The sequence below is a fragment of the Diadema setosum genome, chromosome 11 (genome assembly GCF_964275005.1).
Source record: "Diadema setosum chromosome 11, eeDiaSeto1, whole genome shotgun sequence".
In the NCBI taxonomy this organism is placed as follows: domain Eukaryota; kingdom Metazoa; phylum Echinodermata; class Echinoidea; order Diadematoida; family Diadematidae; genus Diadema; species Diadema setosum.
The window spans coordinates 19,839,458-19,857,671 of record NC_092695.1 but is presented as its reverse complement, the minus strand read 5'-3'; the positions used below and the strand labels follow the sequence as shown (position 1 = coordinate 19,857,671).

At 41.8% G+C, this 18,214-nt stretch overlaps 1 protein-coding gene across 1 annotated transcript in view; it reads left to right on the top strand.

Annotated features, from left to right (window-relative positions):
• The window catches only part of LOC140234951 (sodium- and chloride-dependent glycine transporter 1-like), a 35,222-nt gene that overhangs the window by 8,319 nt on the left and 8,689 nt on the right, over positions 1-18,214 (top strand). Inside the window, exons 2-6 of the mRNA XM_072314989.1 lie at positions 9,417-9,671; positions 12,415-12,636; positions 15,333-15,464; positions 16,420-16,720; positions 17,361-17,493. Of these exons, the coding sequence (XP_072171090.1) occupies positions 9,417-9,671; positions 12,415-12,636; positions 15,333-15,464; positions 16,420-16,720; positions 17,361-17,493 (1,043 nt within the window). The remainder of the gene's footprint in view (positions 1-9,416; positions 9,672-12,414; positions 12,637-15,332; positions 15,465-16,419; positions 16,721-17,360; positions 17,494-18,214) is intronic.

Here is an 18,214-nt window from a genome sequence, read left to right as displayed (position 1 = left end):
GGACAGATTATGTCTAGTGTGTGATTAGAAGACAGGTAATAAGTTTTAATTTTCATATGAGCAATGTTCTGTAAGTAAAAAGCAAAGTCCATACAACTCTGTGATACAAATTTGCTATGCGACACCAGTGACAAAGGAATAGACTGTACCGGAAATGGTTGTCATTGCAACTCCTCCGTTAGCTTCCGAGGACTCTTGATGCAGGACAATGAGATTCACCATAACGTACGTCTCACATGTGGGACTTTACCTATACTATGTAATGATGTCGAATGCGACTGTGGTCTGAGGAGCCAAATGTTGCTTTTGGGTCACTACAACACTTTGCTATCTTGTCATCCTAGCGTCCAGTTCACACGGCACAATCATGGAGCTGCTATCTACTATATGATAGCTCCATGGTACAATCTTCCAGTTGATGGCCCTTCTCCAACATCATGATGATGGGAAAATTTTTCGATACGCTCGGAAGTGCCAGTGGGGGAAAAACCAAAAAATTGGCTGCTGGCGGAGATACGCTCCTGACACTCCTTGAAGAGGATGTGCTGGAAGGTAAAGCCGACAGCCGGAATTTTTGGACTGGTAGTAAGGTTAGGCTTTTGGAGCTGTTGAGTCCAAGGACTCATCGATGACGTCCATGGCTTGAATAGTTCCCAGACCCGGGCCAAGGCACATCCAGATGTTGCGTGGCAGTAGGCCAGACATTTCGGATTGAATCGGCACGGTTTCCTGAGGAAGTTGTTCCTGGCAACCACCAAGGCCCTTCGTCTTGCGATGCAGCCGATGCTACTTGTGATTCTGTTCTGCTAATGCGTTAAATACACTTCGTTTGTACTACAGGGGACCACCATTTATCCCTCTCGCTTTCCACTCGAAAGGAATCAGGCGGACTTCCAAGGTTGACCCCTTCTTTGACCGAGATGCGTATGATACTTACAGTAAGGCTCTTTTGATGGCACCTACTCTCCCATCGTAAAAGAGTTGAACCGTTCATCGTTTGGATTTATGTGCGCGTTGTTCTGCCTGGACTTGGTGAACAGTTTTTTCTGTTGATACCCGTTGGCAACTGAGGTGGAAAATCAACGTTCAGTACTAACCCATCCCATGGAGCTCCCTGCCCATCCTGACGATTCGATGACTCTGCTGCTGATACAGCGCACGGAGGCCGAGATGAACAAGGGTACTGTTGGCTGTATGAACGTAATGCTCTTGCAGGATAATGAAATGGCTTTTATACGTACCTAGGTCGTCATGTACGATTCTGCGAAGGTCGTAGCATTGCTTATAAATTCCATTTGCATCATTACATTTTTTTTTCTGTGCTCGGAACTGCAACGTACTTACAAGTCTTCCCTGATAGTGGAGAGCATATTATTTTTGTATGACAACCATAACCATCTTCCAACTTTAAATACAAAAGAAACACTGCATACCAAACATTGTATTTTTCGATAGGATAGGGGACTGCTATCATAACATGCATATTATAATGTATCAGTTGTAACGATGGAGTTTGTATACGTCGAAAGTAACATGACTGCAACACTTGCTGTCATGTGAGGGTCACTTGGTTAGCTACGGCTGTTCAAAAATGTGCTCTGAGATGATCGTTCAAGATCCTACTTTTTTCTTATTCAGTAAGCCTCGTAACACGTGCGGTATTGTAATAATAATAATAATAATAATAATAATAATAATAATAATAATAAAATAATAATAATAATAATTATTATTATTATTATTATTATTATTATTATTATTATTGTTATTATTATTATTATTATTATTATTATTATTATTATTATTATTATTATTATCATTATTATCATTATAATTATTACTTACTTTAATGGTAATCCTCAGGATTTTTTGAACTCTTAAAGCATTAGTTCGTCTGATTTATTTCTGGCTGGAGCCATGGCCATTCCCACGAGCTCGGCGCAGCCTGACCGGACCGGGGAAAATCCCTCGTGAATTCAAACTTTGCGTCAGTGTGGACACCTCATTGCCATGTGTGGTCAGTCATTATATAGTTGTCAGATGTACTTGATCATCACTTAAATGGTCACCAGTTCCGGAATCGTCTCAAGGTATATAGTCTCTAATGACTGAAAATGATGTACAACTTGACCAGGTGTCCAGTCATTTTTTTTTCTTTAGGGGGAGGGTTGTTCGTATCTTTCCGTGTGTTTCTCGCATTATTAATTTCAATTTCGCTCGTCTCTGCCTGTGTGTGAGCACTCTTTGGATCGTATTTCAAATCCTGGATTGAAAGTGAATAGAAAAATAACACGAATAGTGAATAGAAAAAAGTCACGCGGTACATTCTCTTCCGTGAAAAAAACCAACAACCTTCATTTCAATATTTCTCGTTTTAGGTATGCTTGTTTTGTGGTGTTGGTTATGATAGGACGGTCCGGTCTACGATGGCATGCTAAGTTTCAATAAGTCACTGACAAGAAGTGCATATCGAAGCATAGAGTAATAGATACTGCAGTTGTGATAAAAGACAAAAATAGTAAGGGTCACGAAGTGTTTTAGTGCATGTGATGAAATTGATGGAAATTCATTTCGCCTAACAAGGAGGAGAAATTATCATTTCCATTGAGAAAGATAGATTCTTTGACCCACCTTAAAGGACCAAGCACAAGGGGTCGTAATATTGTAATGAGATAAATGCCCTGGCCATCCAAGCATATCTGGCGCGCCGGGCATAGCTCGGCACTCCCGGACGCGGCGAAACATGTGCGTCGTGTTCGCGGGCAAGCAATTAAACAGCAATCTCGGGTCAATCAAGAGTAGCTCCGACGATAATTACCGAGTTCGCATGCCAGGCGATGAGTCTGGATGTCTTTTGGCTTTCGTTTGTCTGATTTTCTCTTTCTTCCTTTCTTTCTTTCGTTCGTCCTTTCCTCCTTCCATCCTTCCATCTTTCCCCTCTTCTGTCTTTCCGTCCTACTCCTTGTACCTGTATGTGTGTTTGTCTTGTAGTGTATTGTGTTTGTCTGTTTCTTGTCTCGATCTCTCCGCCGATTATTGCATGATCATATCATGCGGTGCAGTAGTGTTTACATTTGCCGTAAAGCAAACTCAGAGCTGAAGTAGAGTCTGATTGTCTGCGACGGCGCAGCATGTACGTTCCTGTTCAATTGTGGAGGGCGGGGGGGGGGGGGGGAGGAGGAGAAGGCGCATCTGATATGATTATCCCTAGTTCTTTGATTTGATGACAGTGGACATCACTCACGTTCCCTTGTTAACCCCTTCTGTGTATGACAGGGAATGTGGATAGTGCGTAGAACGCTATGGGGTTTTCTATGCTAATTGGCACTCAAAGAACACAGAGGCCTTAATTCACGAAGGTGGTACAATTGAAACCATGGTTTAATCCATGGACAATTTGCATGGAGCGCCAAGTGTCGCATGGCCTATTTCGTTACAAAATCAGTCATTTCGTCGACGAAATGTTGTCATTTCGTTACGAAACGATCATTTCATCGACGAAATGACTGATTTCGTAGCGAAATAGTCCATGCGACACTTGGCGCTTTATAAGAATTGTCTATGGATTAAATCATGGTTTCAAATGTACCACCTTCGTGAATTCGGGCTTAGGGTTAAAGGGTATGTACAGTTCTGGTTGAGGTGAGGATTTAGCTTTCGTTTTGCGAGATATTCAGAAACCAGTCGATGTCAAAGAGCATGCAATTCTAAGGGGTATCAAAAGTTTATTTGATGAAAATCAGTCTGAAATGGCTGAGATATCCAAAAACAAGGTAAACAAAGAGATCCTAATAAAAGGCGTGGCCTGTCGCCTTTTATCATTATCACTTTTTTTTTTGGATATCACAGCCATGTGAAAACCAATTTTCATTAAATAAAAGTTGAATCCTTATTAGAATTACATGCTCTTTCATATTTCATAAGAGGTTTCTCATTATCTCACTAAGGAATGTTATAAACCCGAAATCCCACCTCAACCAGTACTGGACAGTCCCTTTAAACACAACTGCTAGTAGCTTATATATAATGGTGCATGGGACAACCATGGAGGTTCTTTCCTATTTGAGGTGAGGATTTGAACAATGGGGAATGTCTACCGCACTTTCGTTGGAGTGACGTCGATTTTTTTTTCTCTCGATGTGAATGAACGTCTGTGACCATGCTGTCATGATTGTTTCCATTTGAGAGGAGTGTATGTTTGCCTACTTTGTAATTGAATTACCCATGATATATACTCGTATTTGAGAGAAATAATTGCCCTATATTAAATCATTTACAATATGTTTATTGTCCTCGTTTTGAGAGGCGTATTTCGCCTACATTTAGATAATTTGCAAGTCGTTGGCCGTAATTGTTTCACGACATCTTGTTCCATTTTCGACAATGTGAATGTTAGAAAACCACAATCTGTGAACGGTGACGTCCGCGGTCATTTCATCGCGAGTTATGCCCTTATAGCTTTGCCATAATGTAGGACCTATATCATTATGTACATGTTGCAATGATTTTGAACTCAGTCCAGACAACATCACTCCGCACGACATCCGATTTCGATTAGTGGCGTCAACTTGTTATTGAGTAGGGTCTTCTTTTTTTGTACCGTTTGCCAACTCTTGTTAGTGGCCTACGGTGAGCGGCAGGGGCGGGGGTCAGGATATTAAGACCTTGCTGACCACACTTATTTCGACATAATTTTACTTGGACGTTTATGGTATCCGTTTACTCAGTTTGGGTTTTATGTACATCCAAATCCAATGTGCATGATGAGCGACTGGGGTCGCCCTTGCTACCAATGCTGCTCTTCGTAATGCACTGTCAAGGGATACTTCATCGACAGGAGTTGAATACAAGAATTTTGATGACAACCTGACGTGTATACTTGGCCGCCACCACTGTGTCAGTGCAGTGCAGACACATAAAAATACAAGTACATAATTTACTTCTGTACTGCTGCGGGTAGATAGCTATAGGGTGCTCTGTTAGCTATGGTTGCTATGTGTCAACACCTTTCGTATACCATTGATCTACGGAGCTCTGTTCCATATGCTAGGAAAAATTTTTCCTGCAAAAAACTGCAGTGATATTGCGGCTCCAAGAGGGTTGAGACACTGTTCACTGCTTCGCTTCAGCTTATGCCCCTTGTCACACTTCGCCGAATAAGGAAAACACATGAGAAACGAATGTCGATTTTTGGCATCCCTTGATATCCGTTAAAAAAGTTTCATGTCCTTTTTATCCTTTGGATGGACGTTTATTTCCCGGCGATTTCCGTCAGAGCTAGTGGTCAGAAAACTTTATGCCTGCACAAAGTTTTTCCTCGCCAAAAACGGATAGGGCGATCTGACCCTTGTCCTAAAGTTGTACGTTTTTCCTGTGTCTGTACTAGACTTTGTCGTTTTCCACTCGTTTTCATCCTCTAGGCCTCCTGTAGAGTCAGTAGGTCCAAGAGGTGGAACGGATGGCTATGCACAGCACATCGAACGCATAAGCACGGCTCTCTGATATTCGATGTACGTCTCATGCGTCACCCATTTGTTCCTTGTGCGTTTTGTCCTGTGGGTATGCGGTTCATATTGATTTCTCATGCGTTTGCTTACGTTCCACTGTCCTGTACACAATCGTCCCAGGTGCGTTGTTTGTTCGTTTTGTTCGGCCCCTAGATCATGCATATCATACGCTCCTCTAAAACGGAAACTTACACTTTGTCCATCGGATTGACGATTTGAACAACGGATTAGCAAAATATCACCCGTTTCTTGTACGGTGGACCTATCCGGCAAAGTGTGACAGGGACTTTAAGGGGTAAACTAAAATCTCTCTCATCAACGCTTTTCCTCCGTTTGTTTGCTTGTCTTTCCGTCCCAGTCAAGCCAAAATGTTAAAACAGACTGCGATGGCAGGCAGGCGGTGGACCGTCGGACGGGGTTGTCTTCACCGAGCACGTGTTAGAATTTGCGTCTTTCCTGCCGACTGAGTCCAACAAGATCATCTCCTGAAAAAAATTACGATGATAATTACGCCTTGAGGAGCGTGCCTCCTCAGAAAGAGATTGAGAGGGAGAGAAAGAGTGAGAGAGAGAGAGAGAGAGAGAGAGAGAGGGGGGGGGGGGGGACAAACGCAGTTTCTGCAATCCCTTGTGGATCGAGACGTATGAACGGTAACTTTCAGATAGCATGATCAATGAGCGTTACCATCGTTCGAAGCGACCTTTTAATGTTTTCAGGGGCTTCCTGCTAAGACTTACCTTGAACTTTAAAAAATTATGATAACGTAAGACTTTCTCACGGGAATAGAAAGAGGAGGGGGGGGGTAGCAGGCATAGAAGTCTCATGGGGTATGATTATGTGATATCGGCTTTCAGCGCCAATTTGGAGATTCTCAAAATATCATGCATATGCTGATGAAGATGTTAGAGCACTATAATAGGTACAAGCAGCGAAAACTACAATGAAGAAAATGGTTATCACAGTGAGAATTTGGATTCAAATGGGTTTATAGTAGAGATAGAATTGCTTTATTCCATGATCTTTGCCATTATCAAAGTGATGATTGTTCACACTTACAGAATAACCAGAATCTCCTTTGCATTCGGGATAAGCGTATTCCAGTATAACCTTTGATCATCATGATACGGTGATGATCATCTCTGATTCAACTGATGTATGAACCTTTGATACCGTACTCCGTACTCCTCTACCAGGGCACCGTTTCATGAACGTTGTCAGCCGCAACAAGTTTTTAGTCTCTGACTGTCTCCATAGTAACAGTGAATGGCTAGAGTTTCTTAGCCAGTCAAAACCAATGATTTTACTGACATTGTCAGACACTGACAACTTGTCAGGACTGACAACTTCCGTGAAACGGTGCCCAGACGCTTTCAAAATGTTATCGAGATCGTCACGTATTACTGTTGACCCAGTTTACCGTGTAAATTTTGCTGGGCTTTGAGCTTTGACAGCCTTGAGGCGAAAGGAGATGATGAAGATGATGACTGTGGCGATGGAAGAAACATACAGATAATGTTCTTACACAAGGGGTCGAAATGATATCGAACTAGTTCAGCCCTGAGATGGAGTCGAGAAACACAATATATCCAAAATAAGAACATTCTGTGTATTCCCTATTATCTGTGATATGGGAAAGACGCATACGCAGTGCACTCCCCTTATAGCGAACACGGTTATAACCAAATTCCGGTTACGAACGAAGTAGATATTCAGGCCCCAACATTATCAGCTAAAAACTTTCATAATACATTTGTTCGGTTATAATGAATTTCGATATAACGAAAGTAAACTGCTAGTCCCGAGGATTTCGTTATAACGGGAGTCGAATGTATATTCATTCACATGTATCAAAGAACGCATACCGTACCTTCAGTTTGAACCTATGTATCTACAGCAGCAATTCCGCAGCATCTCCATGAAGCCCGTAGCGTGCTTTGCGCACTTTGTGCGCCTCAAGCGCGCAGCGCGTACCAGAATTTCATGCACTGCTTCCCTTTTTATCACATTTCCGTATGTGACGTCAAAATCATCTTCAGTTGTTCAGTTTTGTCGATGTGATGTGTAGAAATTAATTCAATTCATCAAATGCCCTACTACTGCTATTTTGATTTTTACGTTGTGTTATCGTAAACACATTTTTGCGCACGAAAATGATCGTTCATGACAAAGCATGAAGAACGTTTCACCGTCACTTTAATGACGCGTACGTGTATATAAGCGTATTATAATTCATAATTAACATATTCGTATATTGATTTATCGTTTATTCATTAACTTTTTTTTCTTGGGGGGGGGGGGGGGGGGGCTAATATTCCTTTTTCATGTGTGTGTTATGGAGGGAAGGAGAAGAGGGAAATAGCTTGTATGGGGGAACAGATGCTATTGCCATTCCAGCCATGTTTGGAACGGAGCAGATAACTTCCTCTTGACAGCATCAGCCAACAGGCTGAGCTGTGATGGCCCTTTCGTTCCCGCTATCAGTCACCGACCCAAGAATGATAGGAACGCGCTGCGTGGGGGTATGCAGTCCCCCCCCCCCCCCCCCCCCAAATCCCCTTCCGGCGGTCATTCAGATGCGTCCAGTCCACTATACCTTCCTGGACCAATACAGCTCGTAGTGTATTCTTTCAGATGTGAGGCAGATACCATTCACATAATATTACCGTATTATGTAAAGTTATTATTTGTTCTCCTTTATGTACCCCTCTTCTGACGCTTCTGACGGACTTCGAAATAAAAAGAAAAAAAAAGATGAATATGTTTGTGTCTATATATCGTGTACTGCTGTATGTCTGTATACATAATATTCCATTAAAGCACAAGCCCGTGTTGATAAAATTGTAAATCTGTCAGACTGGATGACACGGCTTTCCTAGTTTCAAATCGCTGAACTCCTCTTTCATTCTTAAATCTCCCCTCCCCCTTTCATGAAAACAACTACACTGTATACTCTTTCGAGGCGAGAAGGCGAGGACATCGGCGGCGTACTTAATTTGATTAATTCAGTCCTTTCGAGACAGAGGATACCGCTGGCAAGCTCCCCTGCCAAGCGGATATGTGGTGATGAATATCCTCCATCGTGGTAGCCTTTTGTCAAGGCCCTCTCGCTGTAACCCCACTCAGCTGGGCTCTCTTCACCATACAGCGAGAGGGCCTTGACAAAAGGCTACGATCGTGGTTGCCATCATGGTTAGCTCGGCTCGACGTACTTGACCAGCGGTCAAACACAACGCAGGGAGAACAGCGCGTCAGAGCGGCGCGTGGCCGGCGCGCGTGCCAGGGCGGGCCCGCCTGTGTGTGTGTGTGTGTGTGTGTGTGTGTGTATGTGCGTGTTTTCGTGTGTGTTTGTTTGTCCGTGTGCCAAGTCGGCATCTGCGGCCCGACGAAAACGCATGTCACGCGTCAATGAAACGGCAGCAAGTTAGATGAAGTTGAACCAGTTAAAAAAAGAAAAGAAGTTTGCCTTGCTTCTCTGGAAGAGGGTCATTTTGCGAAATCTCTCTCTCTCTCTGTACTGTGGCGAGTAGAAAGGAGCGGTAAAGACATTATGAATAATGTGGAAAATTGACTGAAAAAATAGGAGGGTGGGGGATGGGGGAGGGATAGAAAGAGAAAAACAAAAGTCATAAGGGTATGCACAATACCCTCATCAACTAGTAAAGGATCTTATAAAGTCTTACGTCTTACTTACAGCAGACATACCTGAACCTCGTTGGACAAATTTTATTTTTGGTATTGATATAGAACAGACTCGTCGATTGAGAGTGACGCTTGATTACTGCGAAGAGCGTTTAATGAGCGATGTTTTATCTTTCTAGCCCCCAGGATGCCATGCAACCCTAGCCCGTTTTGTCCAATCTGATATGGGTTGTTTAGTTATCATAAACGTTTTGTCTCATTTCTCCCTAGACGTGTTCGAATCGAACGAGAAGCTGGACTCTTCTCCCTCAGCCTACGTCAACACGACACTGGTCAGCAACGCCTCCTCCTCTCTCGGCGGCCACGAACCCGCGCCAGCGCATGCGCAGAGCCTGATCGCGCGTTCCAAGGATGACGTCAACGGTGACGTGACGGTGACGGTCGTCGGCGGCGGAGACGCAGGAGGTGACGCGGGAAGGGAGCCGGCGGGCGACGAGGATATCACCGTGATCGAACCTACCACAGGTGATTGATTGAAAAATGTCATCCTGTACCGAAATCGTGAAAATTGTTCGGTATCATTATCGTTATTTTCCCCTTTCGTACCCCATGTTTTGTGACGGTTTCCGTGTTTCATTTTGTCCGATCCACAAGCAAGAAATAAAGATTAAAAACAAAGTAAGAAACCAAGTCACCCCAAGTAAAGAAATAGGAATCAAAGATTAGCAGAAAACACTGATTAGAGAGTCGTAGCTGACGAATAGACAGTGCGATCAATATTAAATCTATAAGCTACTAACATAATGAATATACATCTGAGTGTATCTGATATCCTTACCTTTACGATCTGTATATTTTTTACAATTATTTTTTCTTTCCTCAGGCGGGCATATTGTTCCAAACAGTTTTATTAACGTGTTGATTTACACATATTGACGTAGCCGAAAGTGTTTAGTGTTGTTGAAGAGATGACATTAATATGTTTTGAGTGATGACAGGATAATGGGATGGTGGGACCCATTAGATAACATTCGTAAACTAATTCTAGCACTTATTATTCCGCAGTGTTATTTCCTTGACGAGATAATAGCAAAGGGTATTTTTGTCAGTCTGAGAAACTCATGTCAAAAGTTTCGAGATTGCATTGCTGTTGATTTCTCACCAGCCCAAAAAGCGTTGAAATTCCGGAGTGGGGCAGTTTTCATAAGTCGTCTCTATAATGTTTGCCAAACCAAATATGTAGCAAACATGTAGGTACATGGCAGTGTTGGCCAAGACACGATCCCAGACAAGGAAGTGAAGAAATTTGATCTGCTGTCATAACAATAATGATCACGTTTGTTCCTTGGTGGCGGAAATTCAGTGAAAGCAGGAAGAAAAAAAAAGACAACCCTCAACATGGCTGCTGCATAGTTATAATTTCTAATGATTCTAACGACAAGATTTTGTTGGGGGGCAAGATTGATAATTATTCTGTGTGGGATGTCACTTTCTTAAGGCACAGGTCAAAGTTGTGTGCTTTGCGATCACACCAAACAGCTTAAGCTCAGACTAAGAGTCGACAATCTCATCAGATGCCAATAGTTATTTGTTGGTTTTGATGTTGGCATTGTTTATGTCGGTGCAATGAAGGCTGTAGAAAAAAAACATACATGGCTCACCGTCAGCAAAACCAGACAATGGCGTCAAGTGTACATCATGATTGTAGCGCATCAGTGTTAAAGAGACAGGACATCACTTGTTGCTACTCTGTAGTTTCTCTAGCCGGAGTTTGGTTTTGGTGACGAAATTTCGTGTCCAGTGTGATCTGGCTTTTTGATTTATCCTGAAATTGCTAAACTCCTATACATGCATTTCAACCAGCAAAACGAAATGTAATGATTGATTAGATTGTCTTATTCTGACGGATTTCGTCTCTTTTTTGAGCACTGTTTTTTCAAAGGCCATTTCATCAAATATCTTATCCTTACACTGCCATGCAGCACATAGATGATTTGCATACATTAATGATGGATGGGAATATATGTCGTTGATGAACAACGTCTTTCAGTCCGTGATAAGCTCTTGGAAGGGTTTAAACTTTCAACCTCCCATATGAAAGCCCAGAGCCTCAGCAACAATGCAACATCACACCGCAAGATGATACTATGACAATTTGCTTCAGATTGTACTTATGCCAGAATCTCAACTCGGAATATATTATATCTTTTTACAAGAGCAAAATATCAGATACTTAGATTAGCATTATATTGTTTTACAAAGCGAGCTCCTTGTCTAAACTTTGCCTTCGCGCAATTAGTTATGTTTTATTTCGTATGACTGTGCAAGGAGACCAATTGGATTTTCGTCAGCTCGTTTCCCATCACCTATCAGTGTGCTTTCAACGAGCTTTCTTGAGCTAATATTTACGTTGCTCTCATGTTTCGTTCTCGTGAGCGAGAAGATGCATATATACTGAGCAAGTCTGTTTCCGTCTGTGGAGAATATTTTGATTAAGAAAGACGAGCAGGTTATTGTGACATGGCCCGTCTCTTTTTTTCCGCCATGTTTTCGGTACGAACATTGCGTCCTTCTTCACTACGTGTGACGAACTACAAAAAGTACAATTTGGCTGTTAAAGATCAGACAAGTTGTCTTTTGTCAATGGAACGCGTTTATATCCTACATTCTTATCAGGGATCTCCTTTCTACCGACCATTTCTGAGCTTGAGTACAATGTAACGACAACGGGGAAGAATGTGGAAAATAGCCAAAAGAATTCATGTAGACAAATTATGTAAGGCAAATTTTAAGTTCACGATCCCAGCCGACACGGCACTATTTCTGTGTTGTGACTGTTGCGAACATCCATAATGGCGCTCCATCTATTAGGATCTAACGGGGGTCCCTGTAGACTGATAGTTCGTGCAGGCATGTTGGGTAGCTTGGTACCTGCAAATAAATGCACAACACGCACATTTCGGAGGAAGGGGCGTAGATGGTGTGAAAATGATACGTTTACATTGACAGTTGACATGTCAAGCGTTTTTTTTTTTTTTAGCATTTATAGCAATGCTTGACGCTAATGAAGATAGAGAGGAAGAGAAGGGGATAGAGAGAGAGAGAGAGAGAGCAAGAGCGGGAGAGAGAGGAACAGAGCAAGAGAAAGCGAGCGTTGCAGAGCGTGAATATAATCCTACTCTCTGTAGGAAAGCTAAACGTTGATGTCTGAATCGAAAGTAGCCCTTTATATAACCCCGACATCTTTTTCCCCCCTCCGTCCTCGCAGAAACCAAACTTCTGGAGCCGAAGGAGAATGGGGACACCGTCGTGGAGAAAGCACTGACGAGGAAGGGGTTTCCCCCGCCCTTCCCCATCGGCTACATGGACGAGAACCTGCACAAGGGCAACTGGGGCCACAAGATGGAGTTCATGTGCGCCATCTTCTGCGTGGTGTTCAACATCGACAACTTCGTGCGGTTCTCCTACGGCATGTGCGAGAACGGAGGAGGTACGAGAGAAGGTCTCGCATGTTGTTACAATATGTACACGTACATCTCATTTTATTCGAAACAAACAAACAAAAAACAATAGAAACAGAACGTTTTTGAGGTTCTTAGAGCTTGTATTTGGGAATTAGATAAAAAGAAAACAAACCAAACCTCAATAAAAGTCAAAGCGAAAAAAGTACACAACCCAACAAAATGAAAAACAAAGCAAACAAACCCAAAACTAACCCAACAACACCAACTCGGAAAAAAAACCCAACAACAACCAAGACCCTATTGACACATTTCACTAATGGCAGCAATGATCATGTTGCAGGTGATACTCAAACTTTCTTGTAACGAGCCGTATTGTACAATAATAACATCAATTATTAAGCTATATAACCATACACTTTAATGTGTGGAAAACGGGGGAAAACACGACAAACACTTTGCACTCTATTGAGGAAGTCGAGGATGTCTGTTTGTTTATGTTTTTATGTAAGCAAAGCAGTGGGAGGTGTCCAATATTTCTCAGCCTGTAGCCTGTGACCAGTTCTCTTCCTGCTGGCAAAACAACAACAAAAAAGTTTGTTATCATCTTGAAAGTGTTGATATACTGTTTTGGGTCTCGTATGTGACGAAAGTAATTTGCATTAATTAGTGTTTGTATTGGCAGTAGTTCAAAAAAATGAGCAACGTATTGTCGGAGTGTGTAATCTGATTTTAATGACACCACAATATGTGTTATCAAGAGTTTTATTAAGTGGAAGATGGACAATTAATGGTCCTAAAATGTCACGGATTTTGACAACTCTCGGGCTGCGAACGTGTAGATTTGAAATACCGTCGTAGACAGTAGATAAAATGTTCAGATGGGCTTTTACTTTTTACCTGACTGACTGCTGAAGGGAACAACCTATGTATAACCGTTTAATTTTGACGAGTTGGGCATAGCATCGTTCGAATTTACAAGAAGTAGGTTGGATAACTTCTATTTACTTAATCTGTGTGAAAACACTCGATGCTATTCATAGTCCCCGATTCAGAAGAGCAAAAAGGTGAAAACAAGCAAACTTGTTTTAGAACCCTCTGCAGTAGTAAATTTTAAATGCTTTTGGACAGTTAAGCATTGAATTTGTCAATACAGCCTTTTTCTGTACATGTAGCTTCTGGTATTTTGTGTTGCGAGTTGTTCTCAGTATGATTTCAGTGTTTTACTGAGTGAGTGATGGACTCACACACAGCCACAAACGGACATTTATGCACACACTCAACCACGCTATTTATGATGTATGAATATTTTGAACATAGGTTCGCACTCGGTTAAGCGTGATACATGTATGCAGACAGTCACAGACGAAGTATTGCGTTTACAAATTACTAGTAATGTGCTTGTCGAAAGGCCTGATCTCGTCGTTGAAGTATCCTCTCACATATTGGTGTCATATTCCTTGGGAATGCCTGAACGTAACCGCTAGTATGAGACAGGAAACAGTTCTTGACGCTGCGCAGAATTTAAGGAATATAGAAGCTAGTCATTCATTGATTGAAGAATATTACTCTCCGAGTGAATGCACTAAAACACTGAAAGACTCGAGTTGATTCATATGATGTACACATAGAGCAGCTACACATTTTTTTTTTTTTTTAAGATCATCAAAACTACCGCTTTCCTCTGGCATTCGGTTCAGTTCTATCTCTATTTCCGAAGACAAAGCATCATTCTGAGAAGAAACAGGAACTGTAAAAACCATTTAACTAGACAATATTATGTAGGCCTACTTGTCTGGCCGTGACGTCATACAAGTTCAGAGTGTTTTCACTTTGATTTGTGATAACGTAAAAACAACAACAATAACAAAAAGCATTCAAAACAAACGTCTATGATCATATGAATCGATTGTCTGGAATAGTTTGGTTTCAAAAGTACTTGTAGCAGCTAAAACCATGTGTAATTGCATCGTCAAGTCACATTCGATATATGATAATTTTCATTTAGGTCATGATAACAATGTACTCATACTGTTCTTGTGTATCTACTTTGTGTGTGTGTGTGTGTTTATGTGTATGTGTGTGCACGTGTTCGGTTCATACGATAATGTTGTACATATCACACATTTCATGAAAACTGACCTCTGTTTACAGAATTAGCCCGAGCACTATGTCGTATCATAGACTACTTGTTATTCTGTAAATTCCTTGTGGTTGAACTATGAGCTTTACTCTCAGTATGCTCATGGGGATACCATGGGGTGGGAAGGCTGGTCTGGCTCGGATATATTCGAGAACCCCCGTAACGAATCGTGTGTATTATAGCTTTTTACACTGATCTCTGTGTAAGTACACATACAGCCAAAAGTATTGACTGGAATCGACCATTACCGAGGAGCTTCCAATAAACGTACGCTTCGACGCATATTCGCTGACCGGTGCTATTCGTAGTTTTCGAATGTACCCTGGTGGGCAGCGAATGAATCGGGCCACCCATGAATCCCCACGCTAATGGGTCTTTGATATCTGTTTGGGAAAAGACACACAAAAAGACACACGTAAAGAAGCACGCACACACACACCAAAACAAAAAGCAAAAGTTAGTACTTGCCTATTTTTTTGGCAGCCTTTAAATGCATATGTAAGCTCGTGATATCATTAGTATAACACTGTTCATTCTATAAATAACTAAACATTTGAACTCTGAACTTTGAACTTTGTACAGTGGTGTTCCTGATCCCGTACATGATAGCGCTCTTCCTGCTCATCCTGCCCTTGGTGCTTGTGGAGATCTCCCTGGGGCAGTTCAGCAGTTCCTCCTTTCTCACCTGCTGGAAGTTCTGCCCCTTGCTCAAAGGTTTGTTCCCCTTAAAGGTTAAAAAGTCATCCTCTAAGGGTTTAAAAGTCCCCCTTAGGGAGAATGAAACCCAAATAAATAAGTAATGTATATTGATTGAGAGAATGCAGCGATATAAGAGAAACACATCAGTGAAAGTGTGAGGAAAATCGACAATCCGTTCAAAAGTATGATAAAGTTTAAAAGTTGTGATGCAGCCATCGCTTAATCAGAAGACTGCAACAGTATGTGACGTCATGTATGGACGACATAAAGAAACTATAAAGAAAAGTCAACATATTTTGACATTTTGTGGAATTCTCTTTGTATTCTTTTTTTTAATCGTTACACATACGTGACGTCACGAACCGTACTCTCATCCAGCGATAGTTGCACCAAAACTTTGAAAATTCAACACTTTTGAACGGATAGTCCGATTTTCCTCAAACTTTGCTGATGTGTTCTGCTAATATTGATACATTCATTCAATCAGCATTAATATTTGGGTTTCATTTCACTTTCAGGGATTATGTATTAAGCCTACATCATACTCTCACTCTGTCTCCCATGCTCCTTTCATTCGGGGTGAAAACCCGTTTCTTAAAGAATCATATCATTATGAACTTGTGCTCAGCATGAGCAGACTTGAATCGGCAACGGCGATCCAATTTCGTCCATTTTTCGAACCACACCTAATCTAGGTGATTTAAATGGGTGTGTCCAATCGATCGTCGGAGCCCAAGCAAACGCAACTATTAAAGGTGCATTGTAGTTTTGAACCGATGTATATGAAGCATATAATATTGCCGCTTTTGCGCCTTTCGATTAGTATAACAAGATTGAACAGACATTCGAGAAACTATATGTTTTCTCCCCTCTATATAATCTAGTGTGTGCATTTTGATTTACATGGTTATGGTGAATATTGTTTTGATTCACATGTATGATTCTTGTTTTTCTTGTCGACGTTGTATAGGGCTCAGTATTGGCATGCTGCTGCAGCTGTTTGGTTTTACATTTCTGTCCGGTCCGATCTCCGGGCACAGCCTGTACTACATCTACAGCGTCTTCCTCCCGAACCCTGTCCACCACATCGCCTACATGACCTGCGACAACGCCTGGAACACGCCCGCGTGCCATTTGCTAATGCCCCTGCCGGACGTCAACGGGACGTCAGCGAACGATACCACCTCTTTGTATGACATGACTGAGCCCAACACTGTTTATGATCTGGTCTCGGGCAACATGAACAGCACTCCCCAGGAAGAATTCTACAGGTTCGTCACAAATAGATTACTTGAAAAAGAAATGAAACAAAAGCAAACAAATAGAACGCACAGAAAACCCCCAACGGCATCACTGAGCCCAACACATCAAAGTTTTGATATAGTTTGGATATCAAAATGTATTGAATAGACAGCATCTGCATTCTGTTCGAAATACTTGATCAGGCAAATTCTCATGTGTTCCTAACTGTTTGAAGTCTCGAAATGTCTGCGTGTCTGAAAGCGATTTCTTCTACTATTTTGAACTTGCACCGTATTTTGTTTAATTGTCAAACCAAAGAAAAGAATGCAATAGCTTCTAGTACTTTCTCAAGCTATGCCTCGTCGTTTCAAATGGAATATAGCCCAACCAAATACCTGAAAAGCAATGAAAATTTGCAGCATAGCTGCTAAGGGTATGACTCTCCATTTTTCTTCATATATTTGCAGGCTCTCGACATTCATTAGTCCTAAGTTTTGCATAAAACTTGTTTGATATGTGATTCCTGTGATATCTTAAATGAGTCATTTGTAAATCTGATCGCCGGCTGTTCGTTGACTTCACTTACATGTCAACTTGTCTTTGCTTTTAACAAAATAAAACAAAACAAAACAACAAAAACAACAACAACAACAACAACAACAACAACAGGTTTCACGTGAAGATGCAGGCAGATGGGACCAATGATCTGGGAGCACCGGTCACCCATCTCATGATTAGCCTTGCCATCGCCTGGGTAATCGCATTCCACATCATGCTCTTTGGCGTCAAGTCTTTTGGCAAGGTGAGACTCTTTCACCCTCCTCCTCCTCCTCCTCCTCCTCTTCCTCCTCCTCCTCCTCCTTCCCACTCCTAAATTCCTCTGCCCAGTGAACACTTCGTCTACAAGGAATCAGAAGTGGCCCTTTGTGTCTGACCATGTGCAAAACGCCGTTATGATGTATTAACTGATGAACAGAATAATTATGTGTCTCACTATCACATTGTTGACAATGACTTGCCACAAAGTTTAATGAATGCCAGGGAAATGTTTTAGATAATATTCACCATCTAAACTGACCATGAAGACTCACGAAATGACGTAAATCTCGGTACGTGATTTAATAGCTACTATGAGTTCAGTAACCTTCTCTGGGAAGCGAGTGAGTATCTCGTTGACAGAACTGGCAGGCTTTTGAAACGCTGGAAGAAAGCACTTGAAAATGAATGAGAATGAATACCTCACGAATTCCCCTTCAAACTGAGAGAGTTAAGCCCAATCGAAACCCCTGATCGAAACAAGTGATTGATAGTTTGAAATGCCTCATACAAGCTTTTTTTAAGATGAAAATTGTGATAGACAAGAGGATGTAACGTTTACAGCTGTGTAACACGAGTACAACTTCCTTTGCTGACCATTTGGGGTAGCTGAACTGTCTGTTTTCGATAACAGTTGCAATCAAGCTGCTCGGGTTAGGGGCAAGCTAGTGATTAACTTGTCGGTCGGATCAGGAACTACGCCATCC